The 25,743-nt window shown below is 38.6% G+C and overlaps 2 protein-coding genes across 2 annotated transcripts in view; one reads left to right on the top strand and one right to left on the bottom strand.

Annotated features, from left to right (window-relative positions):
• Positions 1-20,799, bottom strand: part of COL4A6 (collagen type IV alpha 6 chain) — a 188,711-nt gene extending 167,912 nt beyond the window's left edge. The window contains exon 1 of the mRNA XM_072123984.1: positions 20,613-20,799. The gene's annotated coding sequence lies outside the window, so the exon portion shown is untranslated. The remainder of the gene's footprint in view (positions 1-20,612) is intronic.
• The window catches only part of COL4A5 (collagen type IV alpha 5 chain), a 108,554-nt gene that overhangs the window by 33,641 nt on the left and 49,170 nt on the right, over positions 1-25,743 (top strand). Inside the window, exons 3-20 of the mRNA XM_072123987.1 lie at positions 6,268-6,357; positions 8,442-8,486; positions 8,992-9,036; positions 9,126-9,188; positions 9,684-9,737; positions 9,841-9,867; positions 10,546-10,626; positions 11,248-11,310; positions 11,685-11,720; positions 11,804-11,845; positions 11,980-12,072; positions 12,778-12,831; positions 13,062-13,118; positions 14,743-14,787; positions 14,872-14,925; positions 15,319-15,360; positions 16,337-16,463; positions 22,715-22,879. Coding sequence (XP_071980088.1) covers positions 6,268-6,357; positions 8,442-8,486; positions 8,992-9,036; positions 9,126-9,188; positions 9,684-9,737; positions 9,841-9,867; positions 10,546-10,626; positions 11,248-11,310; positions 11,685-11,720; positions 11,804-11,845; positions 11,980-12,072; positions 12,778-12,831; positions 13,062-13,118; positions 14,743-14,787; positions 14,872-14,925; positions 15,319-15,360; positions 16,337-16,463; positions 22,715-22,879 — 1,183 coding nt within the window. The remainder of the gene's footprint in view (positions 1-6,267; positions 6,358-8,441; positions 8,487-8,991; positions 9,037-9,125; positions 9,189-9,683; positions 9,738-9,840; positions 9,868-10,545; positions 10,627-11,247; positions 11,311-11,684; positions 11,721-11,803; positions 11,846-11,979; positions 12,073-12,777; positions 12,832-13,061; positions 13,119-14,742; positions 14,788-14,871; positions 14,926-15,318; positions 15,361-16,336; positions 16,464-22,714; positions 22,880-25,743) is intronic.

Genomic DNA, 25,743 nt, shown 5'->3' with positions numbered 1-25,743 from the left:
TTGGACAAGATTTTTTTATTATGGTCACATACGTAAACTCAAAGAAGGACCTTATTTTTCTCATACAGATAACATTTGTTGAACTATAATAAAACAGGAGTCATGGGCTATTACCCAGGCTTGTTGATGCCAGGTACTGGGTGTTGCCGCTGTTCTGCTGCCTGAGCACAAATACCATGCTAAGGATCAAGTCATCCACAGACAGGAGCCAGCATGTGCTCAGTTATAACATGCTCTGCACACTTTGTTTTATTATACAAGTCTCGCATCTATGATGAGGTGATTATGTTGGTCAGGAATACCACTATGCACTAAGGGAACACCTTAATATTTATTGTGTACATTCTCTGTATATATATATATATATATATATATATATATATATATATATATATATATATAGAACACCTAACACATATTTTCTCACTTTCTCTACCTGACCTAGCTTATTGTATGGCATGGTCAACTGCTGGGGGAGGGGGGGGGGGGTAGCTGATAATGCCCAACTGATCACTGGGGCACTTTCATTTTAAAAAATGTATAATTTCAGGAATACATAAAAAAGGAATAAAAACACACAAAAACGCTTGATTTCTTGCTTTGTCCCTGCTGCCAGGATCTCTTCATACAATGTTATGACTAAGATTCATCCAAAGTGATATATTGATAATAACCTTTGGATGGCGCCAATGTTACAGCACTGTGGTCTAGTCATAACAGACAGGCAGACCTTAAACTGAAAATTTAAGGGAAATCGGCAGATTTGGCCCAATAAGGGTCTGAAGCACTAAATAGTTCTTGGACTAAGACACATCCCTCCTCTCCCCTATACATTGGCATCTTACTGAATGAACATATTTTGTTGACAGTCTTAGGCTACGTTCACATATTCTTTTTCACACACGTTAAGCATGTATGCCAGGAAAGCTTCCGGTATGAACACTGAACATATACTGCCAGGTGGAAGCCTTCTTTTGGCCTCCCTCTCTTCAGTATATATTGGGGCTCATTTACTAAGGGTCCGGGGACGGCACTATCGTCGGAATATCCGTCAATTTCCGATATTTGATGCATTTAGAAGGGCTTTTTGTCGCACACAATCGGATTTTGGCGCATTAGCAAATCAGGGGCGGGACGTCAGCCAAACCAACAGATTCGGACAACGTGCTGGATTTAACATGTAAAATTGTGTTGCAAGACATGCACTCACATACACCGGGAAGAAGAAGTTGAACTCCGGCGGACCTCAGCGGGAAAGCAACACATGCAGGACACATGCAGGCCATCAGAGACTATTGGGAACAGATGCCACTGACAAGCCTCGATCTCCGGCCTCTGTTATGGGTATTCCCTTAGTTATGTAACTGTGAATACATGGAACCACCCAGAGCATCAGCAGCAAATCAATGTCTTCTCCTCCTTTTACTATCAATCAATGTTCACTCCTCCTTTTACTATCATGAATAGGAGCTTAAACAGGACATATTCCACTGTATAAACATACAGTGCGGTATGCTTCTGCCCTCTGGGTTGAGAATCCTCCTGACATATTTTTACAGCAAAGGGAAAACTGTGAGGTGTGAACAAAGCCTTATTTTAATCTTCAAGCTCTGTGCAGCGCTGCACAATCTGTGTGCGCTATATAAATAAAGGAATTGTTATTATTCTTTCTATCAGTTTACATGTCAGTCTGGACCAGTCCTGGCCAGTCTTGTGCATGCGGAGTTTATCAAACTTTATTAAATTATCATTCACGTAGCTAAATAATTCTCCTTCCTAATACTGTAGGCAAAAAGGGAATGGATAGGTCTTTATTATACACTTCATCAAAAGGTGTTATATGATATATAATGCTTTAATAAAGAATGTTAAAAAAAATGTAAAGGATAAATAAAACAATTAAAAAAAAAATATTCATGGCCACTGTTTCAAACCTTGATCTGAAGTCCTACCGTCTCTGTTTTAGTTGTTATCTTTTTGGCTAATTTATCTTATTATGCCTCTCCTTGTAATATGAGGCAGGGGCTAGCATTATAAATCTGCCTGCCATAGCAAACACAGCGATTTCTTTCACACAGCAAACATAGATTGTATAGACAGAAACTATATGTAGAAAAACAAAGAGGATGGAGCGTGTAAAGATTTTATAAATGCTGATGTAATCCTGTAGAGAGACATGTCATATCATGACCCAGCAGCACGTAATGAAAAGTGTTTCAATGATAGGCAATGATTATCACATCAATGTACAATTTACCCCTGACACCACAGAAAACATCTGAATGAGCTATTGCTGTAAGAGTTGTAGTAGCTGCGCCAAATATGAAGTTGCGCCACATTTTCATTGCATTTTCAAACGACTTGTAAACTCATGTACTTTTGGGTGCAAACATATCCCTTTATAGGATGCGTTCTGTCTTGCAACATTTGAATGTGTTTCAAAACTCAATGGGGAGAATTTAATAATGTGTCCAGGTCCAGCCAGTTTCTAATTAGAAAACACTAGTGTTTTGCTGAGAATTATCAATGTGATGATAAATCCTGGTGCAGTATAAGACTGTCAGTTCCTAGTTTAGACCTAGTTTCATTTGGTCAAAACTGTGAGACAGTATTTTTGGCGCACATACTATCTCCTGCAGGCCACGCCCCTTTTCCCAAAAGGCCACAAACATTTTCTGGATACCACGTGCCAAGAAAAGTTGTAAAAGCCTTGATCAATGTGGCACAAGGCATTTTATATGGTTATTTAGGCACAAATGAAATAACACAGCCTGAATGTAATAAAGAGCTCACTACTCTGATCTTGCCTAAGAGCTTGCACTGCTGCCCTTTTTTCAGCTGATCTGTGGGGGTATTGGGAGTCAGATCCCCAGTGATCTAAAATTCAGAATACCTACCCGAATTAATGTTCATCACTTGTAAAGTGCAAGAAACCCCCTTTAACTATGAACTAAGTGTGTAAGCCCCCATAATCATGCACAGATTTACCCTTCTTATTGTTTCCTGCCGACAGTGTCTATAAACAAGGCCATAGATCATTTTATTGGACTTTGTTTAAAAAGAACTCAGTAATTTTAGAAGGAAATTATATCCCTATATAATTAGTCTTAAAATACCTCCCTCGGGGAAGTCTGTGGTATTGTACTGGATATTTGCCCAGTTGAAGTTTTGAGTCATGTTCCCAGAGTTTGCTACCATTCAGAATGCTCAGACAGCATGTATTCATGTGTTACTTGCACACCTGCCGGAGGACTATTATTGAGCAAAATATATTTATTACACTTAATCTTGTGCAGACAGCTTGTACATTCAGATTTTTCCCAAAGAATAAAGCAAGAGATTTGTTTAATTGGTGTTTAAATATTATTTACAATATGTGTTGTCATTGGATATTTATATTGGGTATCGAGGTTATGTGCATGGACATATTAAAGCATTTTTATTATTCTTAATTCTCTTCATATTGAACCTGTTCTGAGTTATGGCATTTTCTGTTCTGAAAGTGTTTGACAAAAATCTTTCTCACCAGAGGTGAAGGAGGTGGAGACTAATATCTGTCAGTCTATGCCCTCAAGCTGAGGCCAGTTAGCTTGCCCACAGATCCCATGATGCCTTGTGTTCCCCTTCAAAGTAATTCAGCATTAAATCAATTTTGTTTCCCACATGTTAATCCACTGAACACTGCACAGTGTACATACAGGATGTATATGGTGACCTGGTAGCTTCCATCACAAGGAGGAGCAGGGAACATGTAATAAGTGGTAGAAATCAACGGTAAACCAGTTAAGCCTGTGCTGTTTGGGCAGTAAGGGGTAATAGCTTATCTGGACAGTGCTGATAGTGCCGATGACAAGGTGGGGGAGGCAAGCAGCATGGAGAACAGAGGGAGACAGATAAAGTTCTGTAGAATCACAGACTGGGATGGAGGGACTAATGGGGAATAGGAAAGATCTTGTACCTCACTATTTTGTGCAGAAGACATCTGCATTCACTGTTCTGTACACTTCTAGCTCTGCTACATACACTGTCACTTGGCCTCTTCCTCTGTCAGCAGGGAGCAGCAACTCCTCCTCTCCCATGAATCTGACCAGAAACAAAGTGTAAACAAGCTATGGACTCATAGGGCTTATCAGCACTAGTGATGGGAATTATGGCTCTTCTTAGTGAGCTGGCTCATTAGGCTCCCCTCACTAAGAAGAGCCATCTCTTTTGGCTCCTGAACGGCTCCCTATTAAATACATAATAGGGAGCCGCAGGCCAATCAGTCTCCCCACACCACTCCACTTTTAACGCGATTTCATCTGGTTAAAGAGGGCGTGGAGAGCCCTTTAGGGGCAGGGTTTAGTGAGCCATCGGCTCACTGAGATGAGCCGGCCCAAGTCATTCATGTGAAGGAGTCGGTTCTTTGTGCTGGCTCGTTTGCGAACGACCCATCACTAATCAGCACATGGAGAGAAGGAAGCCATTGCGTCACTGAGGAAATCTGAGGGGGATAGCAAAGAAGCTGCTGCATATAGGTAACAAAGATAATAGGCAAAGTTGTTTTACATCCCAAGAGCTATTGATTTGTGACAAGCAAAAAACCTCTACAGTTACTCTTTAAGGCTCCCAAGCTGTCTTTTGAAAGCTAAACTAAAGAGAATCTAAAGAGTGTTTCTATCATATCAGCTGCTACTAAACTCTACTCACCAAAATATATAAATACAACACACTATTTACTAGATATTGTAACAGCTAATAAACATCTTGTAGCAGCTAATAAACTAAGTTACTACAAAGTCTACATCTCATTAATGACAGCAAATATAATACACATAGTACTGCTGGACAATACCCAAGTAAGACCAAGTTCACATTTGCATGACAAGTTTGTATTGTTCTGTTCTGCTGTAGGACAACAATGAAACAAATGAACTGATACAAACATAGGACTGCTGGTCCTATGTGTGCATTTTAATGGGTTTTATTTAGCTAGTTATTTTTATTGATGACATCAACAACTGCAACTTAGGAGAAGCCAGCAGAGGACAGTGCTCCACACATAGGGATCTATGATTCATGGAGTCCCTTTTTCCCTGTTGTTTTGAGGGAAGGAAGGGACTCGTTACATCATATATTATTACTCTCTGTGAAACCTGACCAGTGCATGGTCTGTTTTTTGGAGCCACCAATGCAGTTGTTAGCCACATAGTATCCATTTAAATCATATTTATAGTGTGCTATTAACTGGACCATACAGTTCCTGAATACCATTAAATACTCATCTTACTGGGGCTGCCTGTGTTAACTCTATAAACGCTATATTAGATGCCAGAGACAGATAATGGCTGTGTTTTGCAGTGCATTATATAAGTAATCTATATTACTAAAGAAACTGAGAAATGGCCTGACCATTTATATGGAAAACAGCCGTGGAGATGCGCGGTTATACTGATACACCACCAATCTTATGCCCCAGGGCTCTTCTGGTGTTTAGGGTACATTTGCTAAATTTGGTCACCATAGCCATAATTCACATCAGTCCTATTATAATTTTTTTCTGTTATTCCAATTAAGTAGAAGTAAATTATTAGACTCACAGGAAGACATTTTTCATACCTGGCGTTCCGTGTCTGCCAGGCTCTGTCTTCCATGGTAAAAGTTTGTAGCTTCCAATACTGAAAGTTTGCAGGCTATGACTATGGTGCTTCCCACTCTGCTGCCTGCCACACCTCCTTCATGTCCCCTCCGAGAGCACATGGCATGGATGTGGCATAGTCGCCAAAAATGCAATTTATTGCTTAGCGTAAGAAATTGTAATTATTTCAGTATTTCTACTCCAGTTTTCTGGGACTGATAAAACTTCCCCATAGTACTGACATGCAATAACCCAACAACCCTTGTTGGATTTTGTATGCTGTTTGCTAGTTCAGATATTTTACTGCTTTTATTTGAGCATGTCGAGGAAAACACATTAACAAGTACTAGCTAATTTTATTTGAAAAAATACTCAGCATTGCCTTTACTATGTATGGACAGTGAACTGACCGCATCTGATTTTCACTAATCCTTTGTATAGCCAATGTTACATAAAATATGTTAAAATTACTGATGGAAATGCCACAAATAAAAGAAAACAATTGGTGTGTGATCTACAATAAGCTTCAAATCCTAAATCTTATTGAAACTGCTTTAAAGCGACTTAAGAGACTGATGTATATTCTTGATTTTGTACTGTGCTATAACACATGATATGATAACATTTTGCTATAATTAACTTTCTAATAGGGAGAAAGGGGGCTTCCTGGACTAGAAGGACAAATTGGTTTACCTGGATTTCCAGGTCCTGAAGGACCACCAGGATCTCGGGGTCCAAAGGTAAGGAGAGATCTATTATAATTTACTATACAAATAAATGTCAGTTAATTGTTCCTTATGGTTATTCCTCAATATGACAATGAATAATTGTAAATAAACTTACTATTGCTTTTGCAATTATACAGCTTTAGTTAAAGGAAATCTACCACTAGCTGGTAGACATATTAAACTACAAATACTTACCTACACTTCTCTCGATGCTGATCCCGGCAGTGTCCTTCACTGAGCTTGAAACGCCAGGATCACCTAAAATAGATCACCTAATATAATTAGCAACCCAGAGCGCAGGGACGAAATATCTGGCAGTCTGGGCTGCTAATTATGAACGCCTCCTGCGTGATGTCACCTCCCAGCATGGAAGAGGGAGGTGTGGGAACATGCGTAATTAACAGCCCGGAGCACCGGACAACTCATCCCTGCACTCCGGGCTGCTAATTATATGTTTCTTTTCTAGGTGATCGACATCAGTTGAAATGTAGGTAAACATTTGTAGTTTAATATGTTTACCAGCTCGTGGTAGATTTCCTTAAAAGTATGCTTGTAACTAGTCCTGTACTGCAATAATTATTGGTAAAAGAGGAATACATAGGAAAAATTACTTAAAAAAATAACCAGACTTTGTTCACATATGTAGTAAGTTCTATTCCCCCCCTCCATTATAAATCTCATTGACTATAAAAGGGCCCATAAAGCTTAGTTGGTCTAGAAATGTAGGAGAAAAAGACAGGGGCGCTTCTATGGTGTAATACCCTTTGTCAATAGTGGGAAGATAAATAATGATATAGCTGCTCACCTGGTAGAGTTGTGCTGGCAGGCACAACTCTGTGATGCACATGTATAATAATACGGCTGCCACGCTCTCAAGATACAGTCCTTTTCTCCTGGGTGATAGGAATCTATCTTGTAGATAAGTCCAATGGATGTATGTAGCGATGTTGAGCGTTTGAATGGCGCTAGGACGACCCAATTGGTATTTTCAGGATCTTTTAATTTTATAAAATAGGTACACAATAATAAATAAATAAATAAAAGTCTATAAAATAAGTTCCGAACAACGCGTTTCGCGCTCGAGCCGAGCGCTTCTTCTGGTTCATACCTGAATGAACCAGAAGAAGCGCTCGGCTCGAGCACGAAACGCGTTGTTCGGAACTTATTTTATAGACTTTTATTTATTTATTTATTATTGTGTACCTATTTCATAAAATTAAAAGATCCTGAAAATACCAATTGGGTCGTCCTAGCGCCATTCAAATGCTCAACATCGCTACATACATCCATTGGACATAAAACTTAGTTGTCAACTTAGTCTTAAAGGTAAGAACCAAGCAAATTCCTAATTTCAATAGTTCGGACAATCAACTAAAAGTATATCCATACATTCAGTTGATTTAAAACCTTCCCTGTCCTTTCCCTTATCTTTTATTAGTACCTTTTGTCCTCCGTAATGCTGCTCTGCTAATAAAAATGACCGCTCCTCCTAGGAACTTCAAGTCCCATCATCCTTTGCATGTTTCCCATAAGCTACCACTTCCATGATACACGTTGCTGGATGAGAGCGTGGAGTAAGCTGAAAGCGCCTGTGCTCCCTACTATGTGTGCAACAATGTATGCAACATGGGGCACGTCCACAGGAAATGCAGTTGAACGACGGGGCCTGCAGCACATGAATTTTAGCGCATGCGCGACCTGGGGGATCTATAAAGAAACTAAAGAAAAGAAGGTCATATAAATACTTTTTATATCAAGAGAATGGCTAAGATTTGTTAATTGGTTCATATTAACCATTTAACAAACTTAAAAAGAAATAGCTAATTAGGGACAATATTAATGGCTGTAGAACCTCATTAAATATGATTTAGGTTGCAATTAGTAGTTCAACCACTAGGTGCCAGTACATACACATTTAGTAATATGTCAGTGATGGTGTCGCTTTGTTTGTACTTTCAATCTCTTATTCTTCTGTCTTTTGTGTGTATTAAAATTTTATAATATACTAAATATTCATTTTTTTACAAAATTACAGTGATTAAGGAAAATAATAAGATTTTCATTAACACACCTTTCCTTTTTTTTTCTGCTTTTAGGGTGATGATGGTTCATCAGGACCAATTGGACCGAAAGGAATAAGAGTATGTAATCTTGTATCACCCTTTATACAAGGGCTAAACTATTTATGTGTATATCTATAGAACTTTCTGCCTCAGCAGACTTTATTCATATCTCCATTGTTGGTCTTATTCAGAGCCTCTAATAGGCATTCCATTGTATTTGACCAGAAAAATAGTATAGTATCTACTTCCTTTTAAAATAACCAAGAAGGAAACCAAATGGAACTTTTATAAGTCAGTTCAGTGCATCGCTTCATCTTGTTGACTAACATAATGGATCCAGCACCCTTATTATTTAAAAACATTTTTTTATAAGGAAACACAAAGGAATTGTGTACAGAGCTTTAATCATCATTTATTTATAATTTTTTTTTGTAAAACCTAATTCTATATATTTACAGTATATCAAACAATGTATTTGGCCATACAGCTTTCTCTTCTTCTCTATATTTGTGAGATGAACTTAGATAAAGCAGGCATTGGGACCTGTTATTATTGTATCTTTAATAATTATTTCTCTTTTCAGGGACCTCCAGGACTTCCAGGATTTCCTGGTGCTCCTGGATTGCCTGTAAGTGTTATACATTGTGTCCTTAAATAATCCATTATCCTGTTTGTTTCTTGCTATCTTTCAATTAACCATTTAAATTTTGTTTTCAGGGTTTACCTGGACAGGATGGATCTCCAGGACCGTCTGGTATTCCAGGATGCAATGGGACAAAGGTACAAAAATGTCAATTTGTGTAAAAAGTGTAAATTCTCTTAAAGAGGACCTGTCACCTAAATTTTTGGCACTAGGAGCTGCTAACTAAAGTAAGCAGCTCCTAGTGCTTGAACAAACACCGCAGTGTTAGAGCGATAGCGTTACCGGAAACAATGAGGCGCTGCCTCTTCCGTGGACCGCCCCGCTCGCTCCATAGACCGCCCCTAGCCACGCCCCAACCCTGCCCCCTCATGAATACGTCGGGCAGCTTTGCGAGCTGTCCAACAATTACACTGTACCCCGCCGCAGTGTTTGATAGTATTACCGGAGGTTTCCGGTAAGCAGCTTCTAGTGCCGATAAATTGGGGGACAGGTCCTCTTTAATGATGAACATTGGGATCCAGTGTAAATAGACATAGTAGAAAGTATTTCTTTAGTATGCAATCTTGGATAGCTAAAGAGTAACATTGGAGTAAGGTATTTCAGTCACTATATCGCCGGTTTATGATTTGTAGGGTGAACGCGGTTTTCCAGGTGGTTCAGGAATTCCAGGTCTTCAAGGTCCACAGGTAAGAACTAAGGATAAACCATAATCCATGCAGATTTTACAGGTCTACTCTATACTTCTGTTTTCTTTCTTTTTGTGATAATTTTGTATCTTTATATTTTTAGGGTCCCCCTGGATTACCAGGTTTAAAAGTAAGTCAACACAACAAACTATTTCTCTTTAAAACCCATAATAACTAAAAGTTTCCCTTTGAATCTTATATAAATTTGTATATGCATTTTCTGACTATATTTCCACATAGAGACTGAGGAAACATCTTTAATTTATCATAGTTAGATGGGGACTTCAATGTAGGTAGAGTTACTTCTTTTGTATTACACCTTTGGTTGTAAAAGGGGAACAAACACTGATTTATCCATAAACGTAACTGATCGCAAGTAGTTTGAACTTAGACATGCTTGGGTTAATTTTTAAAACTAGTGTATGCTACTTGCAGTAGTAAAACATGGCACCTTAGTGGTGTGCTTATTTTGATCTTTATTATACATACCACTGGTTTTGCTATAAGGTCATCCAATCAGTTCAGCAATGTCTTTTTTTATTAACAGTTTAAGACAATATAAAAGTTATTGATTAGAAAATATATTTTGACATTATCCAATTTATAGACTTTACCTTACTTTGGAAAGTTACATTTAGTTTCACATCGTTAAAGAACATACTGATATAATGCTATCAGCTACAAAAAGGACCCAGATGCAATTCAGTAGTTGTAATTTACAATTCTACCACTAGATGTCATCAGCAAACTGTCTCCAGTATTCACTTTTACAGACTTGGTTTAATGCAGTTTTCATTTGTGCCATTAGGGGGAGCCAGGGGAAGTCATTTCATCTACTCAGCCAGGACAAAAAGGTGATCCAGGACTACCAGGTCTCCCAGGTCTACCAGTAAGTGTTTGCAATTCTTATTAATTATTCAGCAGTAAGTTACGTATTCCCTTTTTAGATATTTATTTAGAGGAAAGAGTGTGCCTTTAAGAGTTTGCCCCACACATCCACTTGTTCTTGAACTGGGTTATAGTGCCAATGGTCAAATATTCAGATCATCTCAAATCAATATTCTAAGGCTACAAGTGTCAAATGGTATATTGATCTTGATGTTTCTTTGACAAAAATACTCCTCTCAAGAAACATACGGTAGGAAAATGATCTTCCAATCTAATCTTTGGTGAATAATAATCAGTAAAATACATACTTAAACTAAAACATTCAAAAAATAACTTGACAAATACTAGACCATAAATGCAAAAGATGAAGTAATATCAAATGAACAAAAAGTCCCCCAGATAGACAAGCCCTATCTAAACATTGCATTTCACATGGAAAGAAACATTTGATCAAAAACACAGAGTATAATAGAGTTTGTGTGCAGATGACAGAGGCTATGACTCCCCAGAACATTGTTAGCTACGTCAGGAGTATTTTCACATCTTCACATGAGCTAGTTATGATGAAAGTTATAATCTTTCTAGTTTCTTCTGAGAAAATAATATCTGTATGTCTCTGCAGGGTCTACTTGGTCCCCCAGGAATACAGGGTCCAATTGGACGTCCAGGACCCGCAGGTTTACCGGTACAGTATGATTATTGTATTAAACAGATATGAATTACATTTTTAGGCTCTGTTCACATTGGTGTAATAATAAAACTGCAGAAATGTTGATGGATCATAGTTACCATTGGCCCAGTCACTTGAACAAACCAAGGTCATGGTCATTTGAAGTCAAGAATGGAATTGGAGACGTACATTAAAAAAGCCATAAATCCTGATAATGAGACTTTTCATGCAAATGTTATCACACCTTTATCTTACTTACTATCACAATACAATTCACAGGGTCATAGACACAAAGGTTTGGCCGCTACCAGACAGAGTTCAGATTGAAATCATTATGATTGATTTCTGTAACATTTTTCGTTTCCCCCTTTCCTTCTGTTTGATTTTAGGGACCACCTGGACCCCCTGGAATTCCAGGAGCAAAGGTGAGAACCATTTCATTTTATTTCAAATATGTGTCTATTTCCATAGCATTTTTTATTAATAGCTTCTTATCATTTAACTTTAGGGTAACATGGGATTAAATTTCCAAGGATCGAAAGGAGAAAAGGTGTGTAAAGTAGTGACTTGTGTAATTCACTAACGTATAATCTATAGAACACCTTTGGAAGTGCAAAATAGTCACTAAACATTACCTCTTCAATCACTTGTTATTGCTGTATTAAACTTGCAGTTTAATTTTAGGGTGATCCAGGACTTCAAGGGCCACCCGGACCTCCTGGGACATCATCAGAACAGACTAAACCAGAAGACAGTCAAATCCAGAAAGGAGAGAAGGTGTGAATTGTGTAACTTACTAGGCAGTCTCAAGTCTCAAAGGAAAATTACCATCAAAATCAATCATGATGAACAAAGGGCACTTACCCATAGATCCGTGACTGTGATAATCTTCTTTTATTTGTTATCCATGGCTTCCTTTCTTCTAAAATAAACTTTTAAAATTATGCTAATAAACTTGTGAGCTCTGGTGGGTGTTTCCAGAGCTCCTCAGTGCTACAGCCTCATAGGCTGCTACAATGAGCAGTACGTGCTGTCTCCCTTGTCTCTATGCCTGTGTAATCTAGCAACAGCTGAAAGTGCCAGGGGGAAGGAAGACCTCCTTTGCTCATTGTAACAACCAGGGAAAAGACATCACTGAATGGCTCTGGAAACACCCACCAGAGCCCCTTTAGGCTCATCAGCATCATTTTAAAAGTTGATTTTAGAAAGAAGGGGGCCATTGATAACAAATATAAGAAGAATACTACAGCCTGGATCTATGAGTAAGTGCCCCTGGTTTATCATGCTGCATTTGGATGGTAGATTTAATTTAACCTTCTTACCATGGTATATTCTGTGGCAAAATTATCGCTTTCGGGGAATCTCTACAACTTCTCTGTAATTGTATGAGATGCTCCAATCTGATTAGTTTATTCTTATTACTACACACCTATTGATTTTTACATTAACAGTTAACAGTGAGTTTTCTATCTTTCCTTCTAGGGCTCACAAGGTCAAGCAGGATTTCCTGGCCCCCCTGGATTTCCAGGTCCTCCTGTAAGTAACATAGAGATTGCGGCATGATAATGTCAATATTGTATGGCTAACTATTCAACTATTTTTTCTGATATATAAAATGTTTTTTGTAAAGTTTGGTATTCTTGAATATTTTATGTCTCTTAATTTTACTGTATTAAAATACATGCCAACCTAATGAAGTAGTATTCGAATAATAGTTCAGGGCGTCATAATTTATTGAATTCAGACTCTTATATTTCTCTTTTTAGGGTCCTTCTGGAGGTAGTAAGGGACAAAAAGGAGAACCTGGAGATTCTGGAAAAATAGTAAGTATTCTTCCACATAATTGAAAACACCTTCACTTGCTGTGTGTCCTGATATGAAATGTCCTCATCTTAGCGAAGGGTCCTCCTGAGGTCTATTATACACATAAGAGAAAAGCCACCAATTTCAAAGCCAGCAGCTTTGAAACACTTCCTGTTTTACTATAATCTCTCATTCTAGGGAGGTAAAAAAATTTTTTTTTATTACTATTTAAAATAGCTTCTTGGTGCACAAGGAATGTGGCTGTGTCTGCTGGTTCACTTGCTTTCTTTTGTTTTATGTTGCCGTGCAGCAGCCGGCAGCACCCATTCGCACTGTGATTATGTCACCTTGCAGAAAGGAGTTGTAGAAGGAAGCAAACACATGCAGCAGCGAAATGCACAGTCTTGCCCCTTGAAGCTTATTTCCATAAATATAAAGGGGGTTATTTATCATACGTTGGCACACGTGCAACAGCATACAATAGCCTCACCGCTGCTCCGGCGCTGCCAGATACATCAAGAGGGTAAGGTCTGCTTGACGTAGAAATAAACACATCTGCCAAATTTTCACATATGAAAATTTGCCAACTGCAGCAAGTGTGCAGACAGAGGCACAGGAACACCCTGTTCGGCCCACTCCCCACCGGCCGCACCCCCTCTTCACGCCCCTTTGGTGTGAAGAAGGCAGACTGGGGAAAAAAATGGCAAGTTCGAGCTATGAGCAGAAGTCCTAAAAATATCCCCATAAAACTCTGTGGAAAAGTGGGTCTTATTTATTAAGGGTTGCGCTGCTTATTTTCGTCAGACTGTTTGACGTTTTTGGGATTTGCGCACCTAAGACAGGTATTTAACAGTAGCTTGTGCTAGAATTGTGTCTCACACGATCGGATTGTGGTGCAGCTGGGGTGGCTTTCATGCTACAAAAATGGGGGGGCGGGGGCGGGCATCCGACTGATTCGGACTGAGCGCGAGATTTAAGATTCAAAATGTGTCGCAAGACAATGCACTTACTCCGGTGGACCTGAGAGGGGAAGCGACACATGCAGGATATCGGGCACACAATCGTAGTGAATCATGGCAGACTTTATCGTCAGTGAACTACGCAGGACCGGGTAAGTAAATGTGCCCCATTGTAGGAAAACAGGTAATGTATCTTTGGAACACAGTGCTGGTTGAACTTGAGGGTGTCGGTAGACAACCCTCAAAGTAAACCTGGGAGAAACTTCTTGGATAAATAGGCAGCCCACACGATCTTAGAAGCTGGGGGATAAGTGTCCTTTACAACTTCATCATTATTTTGCCAGTGATTTGATATAGTAAAAATATAATTGAAAACCTCCTTTATGTGTCTCATCTCTTGTGCTCCTGGTACCTGTGCGGTTGTTCATTGCAGCTGCGGAAGTATGAAGATGCACTTTGCATGCACTAGAAGTACAAGTTATACATTTATGACTATTTGGCTTTTTATGGGGTAACTGGATAAGAAGCTAGAAATATAATTTGTAAATATTTCATTTTTGGTATATCTTGTATGTCATTATTGTTAGTGCACATGTTGTATATAGTGTGCATTGGTTCAGTGACAGTGGTTTCTGTTATAGACTGGTTACTGACAAGTTGTTTGATATCTAATTGCATCTAACAGGGAAAACCTGGGAAGGAAGGAAGAAGTGGACTCCCTGGTGCTGAGGTTTGTAAGAGTTACATCTAGAACAGCATTTTGCACATCACATAGAAAAGTAAATTTCTATTGTAATTGTTTTTTTTTTTTCAGGGACTGCCTGGTGATCGGGGTTTTCCAGGAAGTCCTGGCAGAGAGGGTGATAAGGTAAATAATTTATTCATGATTTAAGATTAATTTGAAGATGTCGTAGACCAACTGATGATGATTAAACCACTGGAAAACTTTTCTGTAAAGTAAACAGTAACAGGACTGTAGATAAAACTATTTACCTCATTCACTTATTTCTCACTTGTGTATTTCTTGAATTGCTGATGAACCCAATTCAAGTGAATGAGACTAAACTGCAAGTCCAGGCACAGTCCAAGGACAAGATCTATCACCAGACATTGGTGGATTGTCTAAAATAGTGTGAGGATGGGGTTAAAATAGTGACCCCCAACAAATTAGCTATAAAAGTATAGCTATAAAAGTAAAAATGCAGTAGAATTCATGAAGGGAAACATATTTGGTTAATGTACACTTTTACTCTTTTTATAGGGTCAGAAAGGTGAACGTGGATTCCCTGGACCTCCTGGACAGGTGATATCATCTATACATTTTCTTTCTTCTTGGAAAGATATAGGCACTTTGTATATTTGAATTGTATTATTATAAGAATAAATGGTAATCTAGATACATCTTGACAGAGCAAAAATTACATTAGTTCCCTACTGTGAAGTGTATTCTGCAAATGAAGCATCCAACAAGCTGCCACATTGTCCAGTCTCGCCAATAGCCTAGTTGCTTGTTTTGTTCATATAATGTACTCCTTAGTTTGAGCAGTGCTGCGGAATATAATGGCGCTATATAAATAGAGATGTATTATTATTAAAGGGGTTGGCCACTTTACCTCATGTTTTTTGTATAGTGTGGGGGAGGGCAGAAAATTAGGTAATTTACCAATATAAATATATTACTAGTTCTGTTCTGCTTTCTTAATATGTAAAGTGAAGCCTCCTGTCTTCCCTCTTCAGACAGATATTCCTGTCCATAAAATGGCCGCAGATGGAGAGTCATGTGATCACCGACTATGAGCTTGACCTTAATATTATATTCATGACTACTATCATGTGGTATTGGCTTGGCAATTGCTCATGGTCAGAGATCACATGACCCACCATGTCAGCAGCCTTTTTATGGTGAGGAATGTCTGGCTGATGACCAGAGGCTTCAATTTACTAGAAACCGGTGCAGAACTTTTAATAGATGTTTATTGATAAATGCTCTAATATCTTGTCCCCCACCCTTACACGCACATTAGAAGAAGCATGAGGAAAAAGTTGCCAGCCTCTTTAATGTTGGCTGAAATAAATTTTATTCTGCTAAGGGGAGCCCTTACCACAGCCTTTACCCACAATCCTCTAGAAGTTATACAAGTGGTAAAGCGCTTGAGTTTTCCTCATACATGAATTAAAGAGGCGCAAAGTTATATTGGTAATAATGAAGGGAATGTGAAATGAACTGTTTTTGACTACGAAGGTTTCATGTCATGTATTTATTATGTCCACATCTACAGGTGATTCCTGGACCAGATCCAACCATTGGACCAAAAGGAAACACTGGACCTCCAGGATTACCTGGAATCAAAGGAGACCGTGGTTTTCCTGGTTTAGAAGGTCCACCTGGCTTTCCAGGACCACAGGGTAAGACAGTAACAAATATGTGTGATATGTGTTGTATAGGTTAAATTAATCCAGTGAAAAGGTAAGTGATACTGAAAACATCTTGTGTATTATAACAAAATAAATGTAAGAAGTTGTTCAGAGGTTTTTAAATTAAAGAGCCCCTAAGAGGTTCAAAATCATCTCACACCCTACAGGCACCAACAACAACAGTACAACACAAACTGCCACCCCAGAAATTATAAATACCACAGTACAGCAATAAATACCACCCCAGAAACCAAACACTACATTCAGAGCAGACAATAATAGTGGAGAGCCCAGAGCAGATAATAATATTACTGGAGACCCTGAGAGGACACAAATACTGGAGATCCAATAGCAAATAATATTGGGGACCCCCCAAAGAATCAAACTACTACTACAAGAGACCCCCAGAGCATACAACTACTAATACTGGACACCCCATAGCAGACAATGATTTTGGAGACCCCCAGAGCATGAACCTACTATTACTGGGGACCCCCAAAGCAGACAAATCCTGGAGACCCCCAGCGTTGACAAATGCTGGAGACCCCCAGAGCGGACAAATAATGGAGACCCCCAGAGTATTTTAAAAAATCCTCTCATTTCCTAGTTTCTCTTCACCTGCTTGTATGCATGGCATAAGACACTGGAGCAGAACTGTTCCAAGAAAGGTACAGTCATGCTCAAAGGTTTACATACCCCTTAAAAAGCCATAAAAAGGCTTTTATGGCCTTTTTTCAAAGTATATAAATGATAACACAAAAACATTTTTCCACTTATGGTTAGTGGTTATGTGAAGGAATTTATTGTCAAAGAGATGGATATCAGAATTGCTTGGGACACATTAAAGGCCTATGTTTGTGTTTTTTTTATATAAGATCCAATGGGCTAAAAAATCTAAGAGGAAACAGGAAGACTCTCTCAAACAGTGCATACAGATTAGTAAATCTAACTTTAGATTTAGTCCTACTGATGACAATTTTGAAAAGTTAAAAGATGCCCATAAGGAATATATCAACTTTCTATTGCACAAAGCCCATCATACGGCTTTATTTGCAGGACATAAAACATTTTTTGAAGGGGGGAAGTCAGGGAAGACATTGGCAAAGATCATTCGTAGCCAAGAGGCCAATCCAGGGATTGGCGCTATTAAAACTAGTAATGATAGAATTACTGATGATCCACATGAGATACAAAGGGAATTTGTTAAGTTTTTCTCTGATCTTTATACAACCCAAGTGAGGGTAGAAAAAGAAGAAATTAAAAAATATCTTGAAAGCAAAGCTCTCCCCCAGTTAACACCTCAACAAAGGGGAGATCTTGATAAACAGATATCCAAGGTCGAACTTGAGGCTGCATTAGATTCAGTGGCGGGCAATACTGGCCCAGGATTGGATGGATTGCCGTTTGAAGTCTATCTAGATGTAGGAGGATTTTGTTGCCTATTCTCTTGGAGGTTCTAAATCGCTCTCTACTGAAGGGTAGCCTCCCGACCTTTATGAGAAATGCCATTGTCACCTTGATATTAAAGAAAAATAAGAATAAACCATATGCTAAGGTTCTAGCGCTAAGATTAAGAAGGACACTGGCAGATATTATTCACCCAGATCAATCAGGTTTTATTCCTGGTAGACATACGTCCAATAATCTGAGGAGGATCTTCAATGGGATCCAGATGGGCTGGGGGGAGACCCGCTCCATCCTGTCGATAGATGCTGCCAAGGCTTTCGACAGGGTGGAATGGGTCTTAAAAGGTTAAAAGGTTTTGGTTTCGGTCAGGAATTTATTAAACATATTCAACTGATGTATGCTGACGCAATGGCTAGCATTAGAGTGGGAAATGGATTATCAGAAGAATTTGAGATAACAAGAGGAATGAGACAGGGCTGTCCTGTATCCCCTATTCTATTTGTATTATTTTTGGAACCTCTGGCAATCAAATGTAGGACTAACGTAGATATAGTCAGCCGGGGCTGCAGTGGCCTGAACGATAAAATATTATTATACGCTGATGACATTCTCTTTACAATTGACCAGACGGAAGGATCGGTTCTGGCCTTAATGGATACAATACAAAGTTTTTACGAACAATCATGTTTCGACGTTAACTGCTCAAAATCCCACCTTCTACCTCTCGATGACTTCAGGTTTAATATGGTTGAGGATTTGAATATTCTATCTAGGGGTGAAGGGATAGAATATCTAGGAATGAAAGTATCTGCAAGTCCCAGCACGTATGTCGAGGATAATGTTATCCCATTAATTAAACGGATTAGGAAAAAAAATTTAAATATGGCCAAAATTATCACTTATAAGATGATATTACTACCTAAATCGTTATATGTTATTACTGTTACTCCAATTTGGATAAGCGGTAAATTTTTTAAGATTATTGAGAGTTTACTATATTATCTTATTTGGGGACAGAAGAGGGTAAGAATAATGATTGAAACATTGTATGAATTGAAGGATAAGGGGGGATGGTCAAGCCCTATTTCTTTGTATATTTTATATCAGCGATGTTCCAATATCTTATAGGAGGGTCTGATGAGATTGTAATTAAGGCGATAGCATAAGAAGTGGGATTAGTCACTAGTAATAGGTTAGTCTTGTTAGAGTCCGGCCGATTGAATCTGACGGGGGTTAGAGGTTTCCCATTATGTCACTGTTTTCAGAAATTATGGGACTGGGTTAAAAAGAATTTTGATATAAATACCAGCACCAAATTCTCGCCTTTGTGGCAGAATCAAAAGTTGAAAGAGTTAGAGCACTATCAGGACAGACCCTTTTGGGAAAAAAAAAGGAATACAGCTCATTACACAAATGTTTATAGAAGGTAGGTTAATTCCCTTTGACACTTTCAAGGAAGTATATAACAATAGTAATAAAATCTATTTTCACTATATTCAGCTAGTTATTAGAATAAAGGGTTTAGGGGAAAAACAAATCTTAATAGTTAGGAACCACACGGTGATAGATTTTCTTGAGAAAATTAGGGGACAGAGCAAATTATCCAAACTATACAAATTTATTATAAACATATAAGTAATCTAGGGCAACACGCTAGTAAAAGAAAATGGGAGGGAGACATCGGGGAATTATCTGAAAAACAGTGGTTGAGTATTTTCCAAAACCTCTATGTGTTAAGCTCAGACTCTATCAGATTAATATAATGTAAAATCATTTATACCCCTAAAAATAGAGAGCACAGACAGAAAAATGTCTGAAATGTCATGAACAAAACGCTTTCAAAATTTCCTTCATATGGTGTGGAACTGTTGTTGGGTATTAAAATTTTGGGAGGTAGTCCACACAGAGGTGTGTGTAAGATATCATCTTTAAATGTTCCTAGGACTCCAGCTGTCCTGGTATTAGGGAATGCTTTGGAAATGACTGGTTCTTCACATCAGATTAAATGGCTTGTAATAGCTCTACAAGTGGCCGGATGCATGATAATATACGCCCCCTATGAAATTATCAATTAAAGAATGGGATAACAGATTAAAAAGAATTAAACATTTTGAAAGAATAAAATTTGTAGAACTAGGCAAGGAGGCACTGTGGCGTAAGAGATGGCTAGGTAATAATGAGGCTCATAGCCCGAGTTTGCCTTAGAGCCTTCTTTATTTTTTTATTTTTTTTCTTTCCTTACCACGCTGACTGGGTGGGGTGGAAGGTATCCATTTATGATAATGTAAAAGGGTGTTAGCAGAACATTGTGCATATACATGTATATGAATTTGGTAAAATAAGTATTTCAGGTTATATCATGCATTGTATATCAGATGATGATTGTGAGAAGTTTGTTGAATGATGAATGATGACTCTTTCTATGTAATTCTTTATAACCTATGATTAGAGAGTAAATGTAATGAGTTGTATAAATTATCCCATAAGATTTAGAATGCTGATTTTTAGAAGACTTGCTGAATAATGAATGATGATGTATCCTTTGTGACCCCTTAAAATCTACTATTAGCCTGTGTATGTAATGAATATCTTGTTCTCTTATATAGGTTGTTATTTGTAATATTTGAAAATCTAATTTAAAAAAATTATAATATAAAAAAAACTACTGTGTTTCTTTTTAACCCATAACAACAACCAAAACATCCAAATGACCCTGATGAAAAGTCCACATACCCCAGTTCTTTATACTGTGTATGGCCCCTTCCAATACTAATGACAGTCTTCTGTGGTTGTGGTGGATGAGGCTCTTTGTTTTCTCAGATAGTAAAGCTTCTCATTCTTCTTGGCAAAAAGCCTCCAGCTCTTGTAGATTCCTGGGCTTCCTTGCACAAAGATCTCCCCAAAGTGGCTCAATGATATTGAGGTCAGGAGACTGGGATGGCCACTCCAGAACCTTCACTTTGTTATGCAGTAGCCAATGACAGGTTGACTTGGCCTTGTGATTTGGATTGTTGCCATGTTGGAATGTCCAAGTACGTCCCATTCACAGCTTTCTGGCTGATGAGTGTAAATTTGTCTCCAGTGTTTGCTGATAATGTTCTGCATTCATCTTTCCTTCAACTTTGACCACGTTTCCTGTGCCTTTGTAGCTCAAACATTATAAGCATCACCTCCCTGCTTTACAGTAGGAATAAAGATCCTTTCATCATAGGCTTTGTTGACACCTCTCCAAATCTATTGTTCTGGACGTAGTTTGTTTTTGGTCTCATAATTCCAAATTACATTGTTCCAAAAGTTTTGAGGTTTGTCTCTGTGCTGTTTGGCATATTGTAGGCAATATACTTTGTGGCATTTGTGCAGTAATAGCTTTCTTCTCGCGACTTGAGCATACAGACCACAGTGCCTCTATATTGTGCATCTTGAAACAACCAAACCCCTAGTTTTCATTGTTGCCAAAATTTAGCTTGGTCTACCTAACCATGGTTTGGTTCTTACAGAGCCCTTGATCTTCCATTACAGCTGACAAGTACTTCCCCTCCCTGGGTACTCTCCTGCTGCCCTGGGTGGGTGGAAGGAGATGACCTTTCAGCTGTACTCACCGCTAACTGGCGGTGCTGACATCAGTTATAGAAGCAACCATTGGACTCTGACTGTAGACTTCAGCCCGTGGCTTGACAGTCCACATGTGGCCTGTCAGCGTGGGTTGTGCATCTGCTTCTAGACTTTCAGTTGAGGTGAATTTGTGATGCACTTTATGTACATGCTCAGTAGTGTAGCTCCTCTGCTACAGATGAGAGGAATAAGACACTAGGAAGAAATGCCTGCATTTATGTCAGCACTGCTAGAGTGACCAGGAAAGAATAGGACTGTGGAGTCAGATTCATTTTGGTGCAGCTGGAGTCGGAGTTGAAGTAAGGGTTAACTATTACACAGACCTGTAAAAATGTAAATTATATGTAATAAATTATACATTTTATATTAACGTTACCAGGACAGCAAAGAGGGATTTGTGGTCCCACATTCCACCAATCCCAGGAAGGGGGGTTTCTGCCTCCACAGTTGGACCCCCTTCCTTGTTATCAGACATTTATCTCCTATACTGTAGATTGGGGATACATTTTAATAATAAAAGAAAAACCCTTTAGGTATTTTAACCCACTATCAATTATACTACATCAGACAAATTGTAATACTACTACAGGTGGTCCCCTACTTAAGAACACTCGACTTGCATACGACCCCTAGTTACAAACGTTCCTCTGGATATTGGTAATTTATTGTACTATAGTCCTAGGCTGCAATGGTCAGCTGTAACAGTTATCACAGGTGTCTGTAATGAAGCTCTAGTGTTAATATTGATTCTTATGACAACCCAACATTTTTAAAATCCAATTGTCACAGAGACCAAAAAAGTTCGGGCTGGAGCTACAATGATAAAATATACAGTTCCGACTTACATACAAACTCAACTTAAGAACAAACCTACAGACCCTATCTTGTATGTAACCCGGGGACTGCCTGTATATAAAATTCATCAGTCATTCCGTCTGTGTATTTTTACCACTTTAGTTAGTTTAATAAATTAGTAAATACATAATCAATATAATATAAATACAGTAATATAAACATCAATGTAATCAAATTATTTGGATTAATATCATTCACCAAATTTCTCTATGAATATAGGGCTCAACAATTAAGAAAAAAAGACGCAACAGCCTCCTATTGATTTCAGTGTTCTCCATGTGAATTGGCCCTATTGTGTTTAATACAGTCTTTAAGATCTCATAGCAATACAGTATATTAAAATGAATAGTGTCTCCTGTTTTGTTTAGGTACTTCTGTCTCAGGTTCTCCAGGGGATCCTGGCTTTCCAGGAGAAAGAGGACAGAAAGGAGATCAAGGCCCTTCAGGAATATCTATACCAGGCCCTCCTGGGGAAGATGGCCGACCTGGACTTCAAGGACCACCTGGACCTCCAGGGTCTACATTGCCTCCCAGTAAGTTTCCTGTCATACATGCTGTGCACTTTATTTATTATGTGTTTTAGACACTTTTTGCCTTGTTATGTAAAGGGCAGTGATTTCACTGAAAAGCGCCTTGACTTTTTCGAAAAATTTGCTATATCCAACAGTATTAGTAAATGTGTCTTTTACAGCTCTTTATTGTTCAGCTGGCTAGAGTAAGACATTTTTCATTGTACATATAGGAACATTTTCACTTACAGCATTATAAAAGGACACCTAAGGAACTTTTCTGTTGCCTAGATGGTGTCTAGTAATACAGGTTATTACTAAAGAATAATGTAGAGGCTGACTCTTGCATTGACCTCTTAGACAAACGGATAAGCAAAAGTGTAACAATGTTTTCAACATTTGACTTTCAGACTCTATATCTCACAATCCTCAACAGCTTTGAACTTGACAATACTATGATTTTATAGACAATTATTTTGGCTATCTCGTACATACTGTATATTTGACTTGCAACTATTTAGCATCTAAATCTTTCACTCTTTGTTTCATTGCAACCAATTGGCAAGATCATTAGTGTACACTTTGTTCCCCATGTTGCCCAAAAAAACTGAGCTGTAGGTATTTTTTTAAATTTTTTAACCCCTTAACGCCGAAGCCACTTTTCACCTTCCTGACACGGCCCATTTTTTCAAATCTGCCCTGTGTCACTATAAGTGGTTATAACTTTGGAACGCTTTAACTTATCCAAGTGATTTTGAAATTGTTTTCTCGTGACACATTATACTTCATGTTAGTTACAAAATTTTTGTGGTATGTTTTGTATTTATTTATGAGAAAATCAGATATTTGGTGAAAATTTGGAAAAATTCGCAATTTCCGAAATTTAAAATGTTCTACTTTTTCCACACATGAGTCATAACACCAGAAAACGTAATAACCAACATTCACCGAATGTCTACTTTATACCTCCGTGGTTTTTTATTTTTGTAGAATGTTATGGGGCTTTGTCACTTTATAATGGCTAGACAATCTTTATTTTTTTGGGAATTTGGACATATAAGGGCTTATTTTTTGCGACATGAGATGCACTTTACAAATACTTCATTTTAGTGGGTCTATAGCATTTTGATGAGATTTTATTAACTCTTTAATGTATGGAGGAAAAGAAAATTGTCAATTTTGGGTTTCTTTTTTTTGTATATTTTGGGGGTTGTACACCGTACACTAAAAATACTATAATATTTTTATTGTATAGATCACTACGATTACGGTGATACCTCATTTATATATTACTATATATATATATATATATATATTACTTTATATATTACTATATATATTATATATATTACTTTTACAGGTTAGCTTAAACAAGCGATTCACTGATCGCTTGTTCAAGCTATTCTTCACCTAATACAGTGTAATACAGATGCTCAGTATGTCACAGCCGGGCCCTGCCAGAAGGCAGGGGGGGGGGGTCCGATTCCAGCTAAATGCCCCTGACACGCCGCAGTCAGCGCGACCGCGGCGTGTAAGGGGTTAACAACCGCGATCGGAGAAATCTCTGATCGCGGGTGTTAGATGCGGGTGTCGGCTATAATATATAGCTGACACCCGCAGAAGCTTGACGTACTATTACTGCATTTTGCGGGAACGCACCTCCCGCCATGCAGTAAAAGTACGTCAAATGTCGGGAAGGGGTTAAAAACTGAAATATCGCATGGTCATAAGTATTCAGACCCTTTGCTGTGACACTTATATTTAACTCAGATGGGGTCCATTTCCTTCTGATCCTCCTTGAGATGGTTCTACCCCTTTACTGGAGTCCAGCTGGGTTTAATTAAACTGATTGGACTTGATTAGGAAAGGCACACACCTGTCTATATAAGACCTCACAGATCACAGTGCTTGTCAAAGCACATGGGTATCATGAGGTACAATAAGCTGCCCAAGGAGCAAGGCACAGATTTGGCCAAAGTTACAAAAGAATTTCTGAAGCACTCAGGGCCCCTAAGAGCGCATTGGCCTCCATAATCCTTAAATGGAAGAAGTTTGGGATGGACACAACTCTTCCTTGACCTGGCCGTCCAGCTAAACTAACCAGTTGTGGGAGAAGCGCCTTGGTAAGAGAGGTAAAGAACAACCCCAAGATCACTGTGGCTGAGCTCCAGAAAAGCAGGAGGTGAGATGGAAGAAAGTTCCCCAAAGTCAACTATCACTGCAGCCTCCACCAGTCAGGGCTTTATGCAAGGCATATGAAAGCTGCATATGGATTCCAAAAAAACACATTAATGACTTCCAGACTATGAGAAATAAGATTATCTGGTCTGAAGAGATGAAGATTGAATTTTTTATGTTAATTCTAAGTGGTATGTGTGGTGAAAAGCAGGCACTGCCCATCACAAATACAATCCCAACAGTGACACATGGTGGTGGCAGCATCATGCTATGGGGGCAGGGACAGGACCACTAGTTGTAATTGAAAGAAAGATGAATGCAGCAAAGTACAGAGATATCCTGGATGAAAAACTCAGACTGGGCCAAAGGTTCACCTTCCAACAAGACAATGAACCTAAGCACACAGCTAAAATAACAAAGTCTTCAGAACAACACTGTGACTATTCCAAGCCAGATCCTTGACCTAAACCTAATTGAGCATCTCTGGAGAGAGTTGAAAATCTCTTCCACCAAGGTTCACCATCCAACCTGAGGGAACTGGAGAGGATCTGCAAGGAAGAGGCAGAGGATCCCCACATCCAGGTGAGAAAAACTTGTATAATTCCCAAGAAGACTCCTGACTGTACAAGCTCAAAATCTGCTTCTACTCAATACTGAGCAAAGAGTCTGAATACTTATGACCAAGTGATATTCCATGTTTAATAAATTAA

This window comes from Engystomops pustulosus, chromosome 9 (assembly GCF_040894005.1).
Source record: "Engystomops pustulosus chromosome 9, aEngPut4.maternal, whole genome shotgun sequence".
Taxonomy (NCBI): domain Eukaryota; kingdom Metazoa; phylum Chordata; class Amphibia; order Anura; family Leptodactylidae; genus Engystomops; species Engystomops pustulosus.
This window is presented reverse-complemented; position numbering and strand designations above follow the sequence as displayed.